The 14074-nt window shown below is 37.9% G+C and overlaps 1 protein-coding gene across 2 annotated transcripts in view; it reads left to right on the top strand.

The window, feature by feature from the left end:
* The window catches only part of reln (reelin), a 100887-nt gene that overhangs the window by 33160 nt on the left and 53653 nt on the right, over positions 1-14074 (top strand). For both annotated transcript variants that reach the window (XM_024281165.2, XM_024281164.2), the window contains exon 3: positions 7065-7203. In XM_024281165.2, the coding sequence (XP_024136933.1) occupies positions 7065-7203 (139 nt within the window). The remainder of the gene's footprint in view (positions 1-7064; positions 7204-14074) is intronic.

The following is a 14074-nucleotide window of genomic DNA, read 5'->3' as shown; positions in this document are numbered from 1 at the left end:
GAAGAGTTGGAGGAGGAAGCTGTTGCTCAAGGACCAATAGATGGTGAAGAGGAGTTTGGTGACTTTGCCACCCTTTGTGAGAAGCTGGGGGCACAAAGCTGGTTGTCATTCTTCTGTTCTCTACAGGCGTCAAACCACCACAGCTCTGTTACTATTCCGTTCAAACTCTTGCTCAATCCATCATAGAAATACTCAGATCAGGACCAACGGGTTCAAGGAAAATCCTCCTCATTTACTACTTTAGCCTTTAAGTCTGTTCTCTTTCTGAAATAGATGACAGATCTTTATAAAAGAGCAGAAATCCCACTTAGCCACACAGATGAGTCCAAAACTGAAATCGCTTATTTGATTCAGAACTACATTTTTTAAAATTATGACATTTGTGACATTTATGACATTTTGTTTCAACTGGGTATTTTTGTTCTGCTTGTACCTCTTTTTTCAGTATTTACAAATTTTCAAAAGTTTGTTGGTTTTATAATTAAAGATATATAATTAAATAAAAGTACATTCACTTGTATAAAACATCGTGTACACTTTTTTAATTTTAAAGATGAAAAATTTAAAGGCCCAGCTAATACAAAATAGGTTAACAGATTTCATGTATTCTTAAACATAAAATACTGTTAATTGTCTCCGTAAAAAATTACAGGCATGTCGAAGAGAATTTTTTATTTTTTTAACCCTCAAAATCCTATGGTCTGTACATGGAGCGCATAGGTGCTATTCAGGGAATAAGTACGTCCGCTGTCCGGCCAAAATTTTGAACCAAACAAAATGGATTTGAGGCGACGCAGAGGCCAGCTCACAAAGGTCGAACGTGATCATCTACAGTGGGATTTCCCCTCGCACTTTTAAAGTTACGTAAAGACAGTTCTGGAACGCTAGCCATGTGAGCCAGGGTAAGGCTTAAGGTTTCAGCACTGTAAAGCTTCGCTCAGTCATAAAATTTCCCTCTTTATCTGGTCTTGTGGCTCAGAAATGACAACCACAAAAACCTCTCTATTACTATGCAGCTTTTGAAAGAAGCACATTTATGTGAAGACCTGTGGAGAGGAGGTAGATGTTTCCCTAGTGACATCTTGAGTCTAAACAGTCAATTGTTGCATTTTTATTTCATCAATCAGATATTTTTTAGATCACCTCTAATTCAAAGAGGCTCAGGACACAATTTATCTTAAAACAAATTTGTTTAATCTCAGTGAGGCTCATGTGCCTCAGTATGATTCTGCAGAGCGCTCTGAGAAGTTGGTATAACATTTTATTTTGAAACGGTTTGAACCATGAGTGATCAACATTTAGGACAATAATGAACTTTGGGCCAAATTCTTAATGCTTCAGCAATCCCACTGGCTTTTTATGTGGAGCTCAGTCTAGTAATGAATGTTCAAGCCCTAAGTGTTATTTTTCTACCTTATGTGTGTGTTTAAAGCCTGTTTGTTGTAATAGTTGACAAATTGCATTGAAATCTAAATAAAAGCACAATAGTTTTGTGGCATAACTGTTAAGTGTTTGAAGATAAGCTTCTGTTCAGATTTTAGGTCTCTGACAGGAATCATCTGCAGTATATTTTACTGAAGGTATTGTGTAAACTGTTAGCTTACACATGAACTTTCTACATGGATCGACTCAACCACGACATCTAAACACAAATCACTCACATGACCAAGAATCTTTCACCGAAACTCTCCATCCATGTGAAGCTTCATAACACTTTCCCACAGACTTCATAACGCTCCTTCCCACTTGAAGCTTTAGGCCCCCATATTAACCCACAGTTTTATCCTGGCATCACTGTGCCAGACCCCTGCCACCACTGCAACGATGCCAACCCGTCTCCATGGAGATGTGATTGGCAGGTGCTGAGGTGGATCTCCCGCTCGGCCAATGGCAGATCAGAGCGTAGTCGTCATGTGACGCGAAACCCCGCTGTTGTCGGCTGACCGACTGAGGTTGGCGCTGAAAAAGGGGGTGAATGCAACGTAACTGAGGCGCTTTCAGCCGCACAAAGCGTATGGGGTCCTTGCTGTGGCTGTCACTGCGGTCGTGATGTATCATTTATGTCACCATTGTGTGGCCCTCTATTGAAACATGTTGGCAGGGGCATTACTCTAGCTTGTGACAGATTCCCATACATTTGCTGCCTTTTAATAACACATGTTAATGCTCCAGTAGGTTTATGACAGGTATTAAGAATCCCCAGATGAAATATGACCCTCTAATGGGCTTGTGTTGCAAATTATATAGGGTAGAGTACAGTGGACTTCTTCTTCGGAAAGCTTGGTGCAAGACATTAATATAAAAAAAAAATATATATATATATATATATATTATTCTTGATAATTCATGAGCTTGAACAGAGTTTAGGACTGTTAATGCACATCAGAAATGTTATTCATATTTGCATTTTTGCATGAAACACATTTCTCTGTAAAAACTCAAGTATGGCCACCAATACAAATCATAGGTTCACTTGGGGAAAAAATGCAGTGATTTATTTTTTCCTTTTCCTTTTTGGGGGAAAGTAATAATTTTTTGCTTTTTATTTATCACATCTACCAAAGTACCAAATATTAAATAAATTCCATTTGTGTAGTTTGTGTTTGCACACTGGCATAGTGTGTTAGGGTACATGGATAGACATCTTTTATATGTATGTAAATTACTTTGTTGTTTTTGCAAAAATGACCAGCCAGTTTCGTCTTTTGCTTCATTTTTTTAACATTTCATGTTTGTTTCTGGAAATTATTTTTGTGTTCTGGAATGTCTTTTTTAATTTTTCACTGAAACCAGAAATGGTTGCTACTGTGGGATATCGCTAATTGAGCAACAACGCTTCTCCATCATTTTGACCAAAAGTGATTTGTATGAAGCGATGCCGAATATGCTCCATACTAATCATAAAACTTTTATTAGTATGCGGATTGTGAATATGCTAAAATAAGATAAAGCTTAAACGTAAAAAAAATCAAATGTCATCATTCAATCAGCAATGTCTCATAGCACCCACATTTTCTTATTTTGTTTCATTTTGTAACATTTTGATTTGATTTACTAAATATACAATACATGAAAAAACAGAGGAAACAGAAAAGAAAAAAAATCTTACAGTTATAAAAGTACAAATGATGCAGCATTAGGGGGCATTTGACACATCACTTCATTGGTAACACTTGTATTTGTCTGTTGAATGTAAAATAAGTGTTCTTTTGAATAGACTCAATGATGTCATTTATGGACGCTCACTTCAAAATTTAGTGTCCATTGGAATTAAGTTGTGGAAGATCCAGTGAAATGTTGAAGTGAAGATTCTGGTTTTGAATTGCAGAACATTTGACAATGTTTTCTCGAAACTACTTTTGTTCTCTTAAATGTGTAGTTAATTTGGAATTCTGGTTTGGTTTATGGAATTTATTTTTATTTTTACAATGAATTTTTTTTTTTTGCTTTTTTAATCCTCGTGATCTTTAACATCTTTTTTTGCGTTGAGTTATTTGTTGGTACGATTTGCACTTCAGGGCCACCGTAGTTCCCCGCCGCCTGCCTGACAGCAGCTGGTATGTCCTCCCGCACCCTCCCAGTGGCTGGCCCTCTGCATGATGAACTCAGTTCAGAAAATGGTTCGATTCCTCCAAAGCCAGATGCAGTTGAAGGACAGTTGTGAAATAGATGCAAAATACTTTGGCTTTCCGCGACTGACCAGATGCTAAACAGTGACTTTGGGTTTTGGTAAATGTGCACATCAGTTCAAAATCTGCATTTTGAATCCCAGCTCCACTGTAATAAAGTCGAACTATTAGCTGTGATGCCAGCTAGAGCGGCTCCTGCCGGTCCTGTAGTGTTAGGTTGCTGGCAGGCTGTGCCACCGAGTGCCCATCTGCTGCATTGGGAGAAATTCTCACTCCATTTATTTGACTTGCTTTGAGCTTGGCGGTGGAAAACTCATTAGCTTTGGTAAGTAAGATACAGAGAGATGTTGAAAATGAAAGAAAAACTTTGCACACGCTTTTGTCACGTAAACACCACCAATAAAAGTTTTTTTTGTTAATCTGCTATCACAAGGTAAGGCAAAATGAACAAAAAAAGGTCAATTTTATGTTTATTTTATCTCTTTGAATATGTAATTTCCTTAATAGCGAGTGGCAGTTCATGCCAGAGTGACGTTCCTACAGCCAACACCAGGTCCTTCAAACCACAACACACCTATTTCCTGTCTATTTCGGTGTCGCTTGCGTGTGGGCGTTCTGATTTGTGTGTGGTTCATATTTATGAAACGAGCCTTGTCCAGTCATACCGTGGGAGTTAGCAGGTCATCTTTCCATGTCATTAATCACTGCTGACAGCTCATAAGTGCCCAATCTGCATGAGAAAGATCTGCATGTGTTTGCATCGGCGCACATGCATGTGTTTGCATTTAATGGTGGCCAGATCTCCTGTGGTTGTTTATTGAATTAGAATTGGCTTCTGTTGATATTTATTGGAAATATGCAGCTCCAGTGAGGTACCTGTTATCACATAATCTGTTAAATTCTGTTGACTGGAACAAATGAAGGTGCAAACTGTCTCATTTGTATGGAAAAAATAATGTATGACCTCAAAATGTGGCACTATTTTACACAAAAACATAAACTTCAGCAAAGAGAAGAATCATTTTGCGTGACCCAAGTGCTGAAGGATGTAGAAAGGTTATACTCTATATTTTAATTTCACACTATCTTTCTATTTCTCTGCTCATTCCCTGGATACAAACCAGGAATCTTTTCGCTTTGTCCAGGTTCACTAAAGCTTGTTGCTTCACTGGAACATCTGGGATTTGGATCCCATTGAATAAAACTAGTTTTTTTCTCTCGCTTTTTCTCCCTCAACACTCCAACATGAAAGGAATAAGGGATCGTTATTTGCATTTTTTATGCGTGTATTTGAGTGTATTTTTCAAGTGGGAATAGAAATTCTATGAACAGTGTCGAGTCCCAGAGCTGCTATGTCCTGAAGTGCATCAGACCGTCTTTTCATCTTCACCCCAGCCCAACTGCTCTCTGCTTCCCCTCAGCCATACCCTCAGCTTGCCTCTAACTTTGGCGCTTTTTTTTCTTTTTTTTTTTAAGTTGATTTATACATTTACATATTTTTCTTTGGAGTTTCATGTTTGAAAACATGTGTTTTTGTGTGCACGTTTTCACTATTCCAATATTTGCCCATGGGTTTTGCAACAGGAGTCGATCATCTAAAAAATGGGAGAACATGAACACTTGTTGCAGTTCGTCCGAAACCTTTTTTTCTCTACATTTTAAGGAATATAGGACATTCTTTTTAGGGAAACAATCAATTTTTTTAATTCAGTTTTTTTCAAGTAAATCCCGTCACCTTGAAATAGTCTCCATCTTTTTTCTTTTGCTTTTTTTTTATTGCTGTGAAAAGAAGCAGGTTGAGTTTTATGCACCTGCAGGTATTATTACAACTATGCCAATCTCAGATTCTTTTGTTCTTATACAAAAAATTCAAACCTTTTGTTCCAAAAATGCCATTCTGTCTTGGTAGATGGAGTAAAAAAAAAAAAATAAAAAAATATTCCTTCCGCAGTGATCATAAACAGTGTAGAAATTTCTCACTAAATGACAACTTATCTTCAGTAATATGAAATTTATTTTATTTTTAAATCAGCTGCTAACTTTATATCCTAAGCACTAATGAGGGGTAGTTCACTAATTTGTTACAGGATTCTTTTTTTTTGGGAAAGCTGATGCTTGACCTGTTACTATGGCAACGTCTATTGCTGCAATTCAATTCACATTTTTTTTCTTCCTTTTATTTTATTTTTCCTATGTGTGTCAGGTTATTTAGCCTGTTTGGCATATTTTTAAAAAAGGGAAACACTCTAATGCACACTTCATGATCCTAAAAACGCTGCCACCATGAATGTGTATAATAGCAGCCCGCATAATGTAGAGAGATTGTAGGCAAGGTGACTGGGGAACAGCCGCTCTATTAGAGGGTGATTACACTGTGCTGTGTTATTACACACTAGGACCTCGTTAGCATAGTTAAAGGCTGCCTTTCTTGACACCTCATAAATCTGACACATGAGGACCCCACACTGCACATGCATAAAAAGCTGTAAATGTTTTAGCACTGGGGATTTTTCACTTTGAATCCAGGACAAAAAAAATCTATAATTCTAGCATGAATAAAAAAAAAGTAAAATAAATAAAGGAACCTTTAAATGTGATTTTTTTTCTCTGTTTTTTATAACATATGATTGAAACAAAAAAAGTAAACAAAAAACATTTAAATGCATGCAGGCACAATTGCAGAATGTAGAGGGGGTTTACTTTATGGTTACATCCTGAGAGGTCAGATTTATGAAATTGTGAAAAATTGGACAAAATTATTCTTCTGAAAAAATGAGTCTTGAGACTTACACTCCAGTAAAATCCCTCCATATTGATTTGAACATTGATTTGGGGGATATTAAAGCTTTGGTGTTATTAATCACTGCTGATTGCATTATCAATGAGGGAAGATTTTATTAGGGAAGAGGATAATTGGAATTGTGTTTGCAGGTTTTAGTGCAAACACAAGAACAAACAGCAACTGTGGTTGTGCTTTCAAGCACAATATTCTGACATGCTTTAGTCTGATACATCTCTACAGTTATGCACAGCTTGGACTTGTCTATGACCACAAAGTAGAAAAAAAAATTTCAAAAGTGTTTTTAATGTCTGCAGAGGGATTGATGAGTCTGGTGGAGTCCTGCCCTTGCCCTCTGTGCTATAAAGAAAAGATTGTGTGTCATGATGTCATTCCACAGATGCAATCATAGATGCACATTAGTAAGAACTGCATAATAGAGTCGAGAAAAAAATGAAAAGCTGAAGATAAGAACAGGATCATATCAGATTAAATAAATCCTGAAAAAGAATGCACAAAAGTTCAAAATATGAGCAAATGAAAATTAGAGAGCAACATTTCAATAAATTTAACATCAATTGTTCAATTTATTGAAATGATCTAAGTTTAGTTGTCACTATCCTGGTTCACTTTTTGTCCTTTCTTCTGTCCTCCAGGTGTGATGCCGGATCGGCAGTTTGCTGGAACCCAGTTTGTCTGCAGCGTTGTGGCTTCTCACGTCAGCCACCAGCCCTCCACCAGCTTCAGTTTTGTCTGGATCGCCCCCCCGCCTGGAACTGGCTGTGTCAATTTCCTGTAAGTTATGTTCCTTGCGTGTAAGACTCGTAAAGACGCGTTAATGCCAAAGACGGAACAAGACAGAGGGCCTCCAGATGTCTGGCGGGGAAAGCCCAGCTGGGACCTTCACAGCTGCCATTTGAGCCCCCACGTGCACAGATGTCACGCTCTTATCTGGTCATGTTGTTCATCATGAGCGCCATGCTCCCTCTTTGAGCCACAGCAGGGATGTTAGAGGGTCATCTGGGCGGGGGGGCTGAACTAGAGACAGTTATTGATGGTTTTTACACTATAGCTGGCCTAAGTTTGTTGTTTTTGCTTTTTGTTTGAGACTAATAAAGTTACTGTAAGCAAATAAAACAGTTTTAATTCTAATAGTCAGAGCAGAGTGTGGCCGCTGTCATGGCAGGTGTGAATGTGTGAGATGAGCCTGCTGAGGATTGACAGAAATATCTCTATCCTCACGTATAAATCATCGCCCTTCCACTGGAAAATGTGCGAGCTGTTGGTCAGATCCACCCATCCCTGAGGACGGGTGTGACACACGCAAGACACCTTTCTTTGCACCTAATTTAGCATGATCCTTTTCCCTCAACATGAAGCTGCTTTAAGAGGTTATCATGTGTTTTTTAGATTTCACATGTTTGATTACTTGCATAAGTGAGACCAATTCTGTTGTTAGGTCATCTGTTGATCTCCTGTCACTCAAACTAAACTATGCCACCAAAGCAAAAGCAGTGTGCAGCATTTACCCCTTTAACACTGCAGTTTTAGCTCCAGTGTTTGAATTCTTTCTACTAAGGTAATTTTTTATCCTTTTACTCAATGAGTGTAATTTTTGTGGATTCCGCAGCGGAGAAAAGCCGCTTTTTGCCATTATTTTCTTAGTCGATTTACGTTGATCAAATAAATGTTCAAAAATTGACGTCATATCTAGGAGCATTTGTTATTTAGGTGTCGACATTTCCGGTGTTAAAGGGTTAAGTACCTCTGTTGCATTAAAAAAAAATAAAGTTGCAATACAAATATTTTGATTCTGACACCCAAATATTACAGTTTATAAACATGGCTAGGTACACAATTTAAGCCAAACTGCAGTCCTTATCAGGAGTAGTGTGATTTAGGCTCCACCCTTCATCCCTGCAGCTCCTTTTGGCGGGATCTGTTGAAGTCCCATTGATACAAAGAATTACTGTCATAGTAAATCCCTTTGCATGCAAGTGTAAGGGCAGTTTGAGTGAATATATCTGTTATTTTGCCATTACAATCATCTAATTCCACCAAACCACTTCCCTGTGGTGTTCCTCAGAGCTCTGGTGTAGGACCAGCCCTTTTGTCATAAAACATAAATTATTTAGGTTGATTTTGGAAAATAAATATTGTTTAGCAATAAGAAGGTAAGACTGTGGATTTACCGAATTGTTACTTTTTCTTACTAAACAAAATACAGTATTTTACCTTAATAATTGAAAGGTTTAAACAAACAAAACCTACTTTTATTACTTGTTGTATTTTTCTGGTAATTATAAGGTTTAACCAAATTATTATGGTTTTATTTACTTCACAATTCTTATATTTGTCCTGCTTTGTAGTGTGAAGTGCTACCAAATTAGTTTGAAAGGATTTTAAGGTTGTAATACAGAAATGACATTTTCTATTTCTCGCTCATTTTGTTGAGTTTTCCTCTTGTAAAAAGTTGCTGGAAGTTTTACGCCATTGTTTCCCACAAACCAGAACTAAACGGAACATTTTGGCAGCACTCACAGAAATCCCATAATGAATTCCTGGAGAGACACAAAAGCCCATCCGATAGACTTTTATAGACTGACTGACAGAAAAAGATTCGGCGGGGGGACTTTGCTGAATCTGAGACAATATCCACTGAGGCAAACGGATTTACTGGCTTTTTTGGCTGCCAGCAAACACATTTACTGTTGTGTGTGCGTGTGTTGCTTACGCGTATTGTGTTTTGCGTCTGCGCTTGCATGTGTTGTGTTGTCTTGCGAGTGTAAAGCACAGGGCCGACGTGTGCCAACGCCGATGACAGTGCGGCTGGCGGGGGGCCACAGTGGTATTACAATGAGAGCCCCTGCGGCTGACCTTATCAAAGTCAGCCAGTCGTACTCCAGCTGGCTTAAGACTCCTCTTCACACACAAACATACAGACATCTATACAAACGTCCTTACTGGTGGCTGTTACAGCTCCCATCTCCATCATCCTCTTCTGGGGTCAGCAAAGGAATTCAACAGGCCTTGACCACTGTGCGGTTGGAGCTTGATTGGAGATTTCTGTCTCACAATATCCTTTAAGTCTTCTTTATTTAGTTGATTTAATTAATTGATTCTAGTTTTACAATTAGTGCTTTAAATTAATTTTAAAATATATTTATTTTACATTTGTTTGGCTTGTAAAACTTGTTGTTTGCTGATTGGTACAAGGACTCTTTTTAAGGGTGTGTGTTTAAATTAAAGCCACAGACATTTTCTGTCCTTCAGACAACTGGAGCTGCGTTAATATGGGCCCAGAACGAAGTTTTATGGCCGGGCTTGTAGGAGTGTCCCTGGTAACACATCACCAGCAAGAGTGTGATAAAGTGCTGTGACGTGAGCATCCAGAAAAACTCATTCCCCGGTGGGCTGTAAATTGCCACCCAAAGAGATGGGAAGGCCTTGGAGAAAGGGAGTAGATGAGGCGCTGGCGGAGAGGGGAGAGCGTATGGACATGGTCAGAAGTCACGGCACTTTAACACCACACTGAATCAAGATCTGATCTCGCTGCAGAGACCTGACATTTGTCATGATGTGTCTCTGCCAAGCCAGGTCGCCAGATTTAAAACGGCACAGTATCAGAAAGTTGTAAAAGCCGTTTTTTATAGAAAATTAAAGTATTAAATTACGTGATCTTTTTGAATAGAGGTATATGTTTTTAGTATGGATCCTTATGGTTTAGTTTTCTTGTGAAGCATTTTGTGATGAACACATCATATAAAAAGTGCTACAAATAAAAAAATTATGATTTACATGGATGCTCAATAATATTGGCACAATATCAGTGCAAGCCAATTACTGCCATTTTAAATGATGATGATAAATCATCAGCGTGTTTGGCATGTTGTCAGTTTACCTGCTATCAAGTTGAAAACTTTAAGTCTTCATCCAAACAGGTTTTAAAGGAGTTCCATGAAGGGGTCAGAACACGCATATTGGCGATAACAATAAAAGCTGGTTTGGTAAAAAAAAAAGGAAATTATCCTAGGGTAAGAAACTTCTGGATTGCAACTTTAATTTAAATGAACTTGGAATCTTATTATAACTAGATTAGAAATGGTTTATTTTTAAGCAATCAAAAGAAAAAAAGTAAATTCATTAGAAGTTTTCATCCATAAAGACATTTCAAACACAGGATGACTAGACAATAAGATATTGCCTGAAAGGGAGTATGAGGAAGTGAACTTATATAATCCAACCCGACTCGACCATACCATTTACTTCACGTGTATTATCATTATCCGGTTCCTAATTTAAAATCAGATATTTATATCTTTCCAAGATAGATTCAGGTTATTATGAATCCTCAAGTAGCAATCAATCAAATGACTATGTAAGTAGATACAGAACTATTTCAGACTTTGTCATTGCATACAATAATAATAATTGATTTATTTCAGACTAAACTGCCTTTTTGTTTGGTTTGGTGCTGATTTGGTGTTTGGTAAATCCAAAAAGAGGAATTTTGGAGACCCTTTGCGCTGCTGCGTAACTATGTAGCCACAAGGTGGCTGCACTGGTTGCCAGTCTGGATAAAATACAGGGTTGTGTCAGGAAGGACATCCATCATAAAACTCTTTGCCAAACCCCCTTTGAGAATTAGTGATAGCTGATTGGCTGTAGCGACCCCTAATAGGATATGCCGAAAAGTGAATAACAACTTAATTTCAAGAGTTTTTTGTCAACGATGAAAGGTTTGAATGTAAATATTTTCAGTTTTAGATACAGGCCAAAATGTTTAAAAGAAATATATTGTCAAATCAGACATTGACAAAAATACACTTTTTTTTATCATTTAAATTTGCTTTACATTCAGATGCAATTTTGATTGATTAAAGCCTTGTTTCCACTGACCGGTCCTATCCGGTACAGTATGGTTAAGAGTGGTAAGATCCAGTTTTCCTGGCGAGCGTTTCCACTCAGGTAAGCCTCGCTTCCACTGAGCGGTTTGTTTTCACGACGCATGCGTGCTGCACACCGCTAGCATGTCATTGTATATTAGCGTTGTCTAATGTCTTCATCACATTCTGCCAATGAACGGGTGGCTACAGCGGCTCTGCCCCAACCGTTGCATCCCACTTTTCAATAGACCAATTTCCAATAGACCTAAGACCGATTGAGGTACAACTCAATTTAATGGACCCATTTTACAATGAAAACGCTCAAGGTACTGGACCCTACCATTCAGTGGAGACAAGGCTTTAGTGCCTGTTTTCTTTACCACCCCATGCTACAACATGGAATCCTATATATAATAATCTGGGTTGTTTTAAATGCGTCTTTTACAATTTGTCTGTAGGTCAATTTGGTATGTTTTCTGACTCTTAGAAAGATTTAGAGATATACTGGACAATATCTTGTTTTAACTATTGTTCATGAGACCTCTTTTTTAAAATATGTTTCCCTTGACATTCAGCACATTAATAGAAAATAGGCTTAAGATTCTGACTTTTGCAAACAACAGATAACTGATTCTTAAAATTCAGAGCAGCAGCACAGGCAAAATGATGGACAGCTTGTTGTATTAATCACAGGTCAGAGTATTGACTCAACGCTAAGAGCTGACTATCTTACCCATCTTCTGATTTCTCCTGGCATTAGTCTGCTCCATTGATTTTTGTTAGTATTCAAGTCAATGAATAAAGTATGTTTAAACATAAAATCGTTGGCTAATGAGCTACCATGTTTATTAAAGTGTCACACTGGCTTATGGGCCATAGCCAAGTAGGGATAGTTGAAGACATTGGGATCATTAGTTATTGGTTCAGAGTCATCATGTATTGGCATTTTACACAGAAAAACAGGGGTTCATGTATAAAGATGACTGCACAGAGAAGATTCATTTTTAGAAGGTTTATGTTAGATGGGTGAAAGGCTTTACAATTCAACCTATTTTCTTGTTGCTGTTCACCATGAGGTGATCTCTCTTATTGATATTTCCTTATTTCCCCAGAGATGAACCATGACCCCTGCAATCATGCATTGAACCCCATGTGTGCATGAGGACTCATATACGCACTGATGTAAGCGTGGTGCACATCAGGGCTGTGATCAATACTGTCAAATAGGCTCCGCATTACAAACATCACACAGTCTCATTATCAGAAGGTCACTGTCCCACCTGCTGGAGCATGGTCAACAGTTTAAGATGACAAGAGGTGGAAGAAAATAAATGGATTTGGTCTAGCATTTGAAAGCAGTGTTTTTTTTTGTTTTTTTTGGTCAGACTGTCCACATTTTTCTTAATTTTAGCAGACATGAACAGATGGGCTGATCCTTTTTGTTATACACAGAACACAGCAATTTCTTCTCTCATTCATTACAATTTTCCTGATATAGCCTTCCCTATTATTGTGTAACATAAAACGTGTTTTCTTTTTATTTTTATTAAAAAAGATATAAGATTTTCAATGTGAGATTTCAATGTTAATTTCAATTTTTATGTACAAAAACAATATTGACTTGTTCGCAAATTCAAGGATTTTTGTCATATTTTTCATGCAAAAAAAAACGTTTAATAGCAAGAACTGATTATTTTATTAATGAAATGTTTAAAATAATATCCAGTCCTGTTGAAATACCTTTAAAAAATCAATCCGTGGGTTTAAGTCAGTATTTTTTATCTACACCAATTATTGTTTGGTTGTCCTCGTAGACTCAATCCTAAAAAGCTGCTGTCTTTCTAATGATCACCCACCAACAGTAAACAAGGTCAACTGCTCTTCTCTTTAAGCCATATTCTGAGTAATAGCTGCACTTCCGCTGGCTGTATTTTGGGCTATAACTCTCAATGACCCCGTGTTAACAAGCAGGTAATTTGCCAAACAACTCCCAAATCCCTCGTCTGAGGAGCTTCATTAAATTTGCATGTTCTTCAAGAGCCTTTTTTTCTTTTTTTTTTTTCAATTAATGAATTCAGAAGCGGATGGGGTGATGCAAATTTGTGGAGCAAGTGGTACTTTTGCATCAAAGAATGAAGTGTTTTATGCTTAATCATAACAGAATGCAGCTTTGGAGTCTTTCGTTTTTGTGGCGTTGCCACCTGTCTGCCTCTCCGCTGTCCGTGAACGCTGTGCCATGACCACAGCTGGTCCTCAGTATGGAAGATAAATCAACCAATTAGGGCGCATTATTTTAAGGGCCAGGTCCAAATGAGCAAAACTGGTGCTTGAACCTGGAAATACACCTACGTTTTTTAATGCTGCCAAACGCTCAATGAGCTGGAGGAGAAAATAGGATAATGGTAAGGCAGTTTTGTTTAGCAAACAATAATCCATTTTGTGTGCTTTCAACCCAAATTTTGTTTAGCGAATGTCCCCTTGTGTGAGACCATTCTTAAAAAAAAGCTACTTTTAATATCAGCATTGCTTTCGGGTTGACATGCTCCTAACTTATTATGGTTATTTAAAAATAAATATGTGTGAGCGTGGATGGCAGGCGGATGTCAAATCATCTCCTGCAGGATTCTTATGGCCAACAGCAACATGTAATGTAACATGCAGAACACGCATGGTAATTACCCACTCCCAGCCCTTTCGGGAGCTCTTTGAGTGACAGCCTGTCCATCTACATACATGTTAAAGCTCATTCGGGACTAAACAGGGCTCTCTGTGTTAATGCA

The sequence above is a fragment of the Oryzias melastigma genome, linkage group LG6, assembly GCF_002922805.2.
Source record: "Oryzias melastigma strain HK-1 linkage group LG6, ASM292280v2, whole genome shotgun sequence".
Classification (NCBI taxonomy): domain Eukaryota; kingdom Metazoa; phylum Chordata; class Actinopteri; order Beloniformes; family Adrianichthyidae; genus Oryzias; species Oryzias melastigma.
This window is presented reverse-complemented; position numbering and strand designations above follow the sequence as displayed.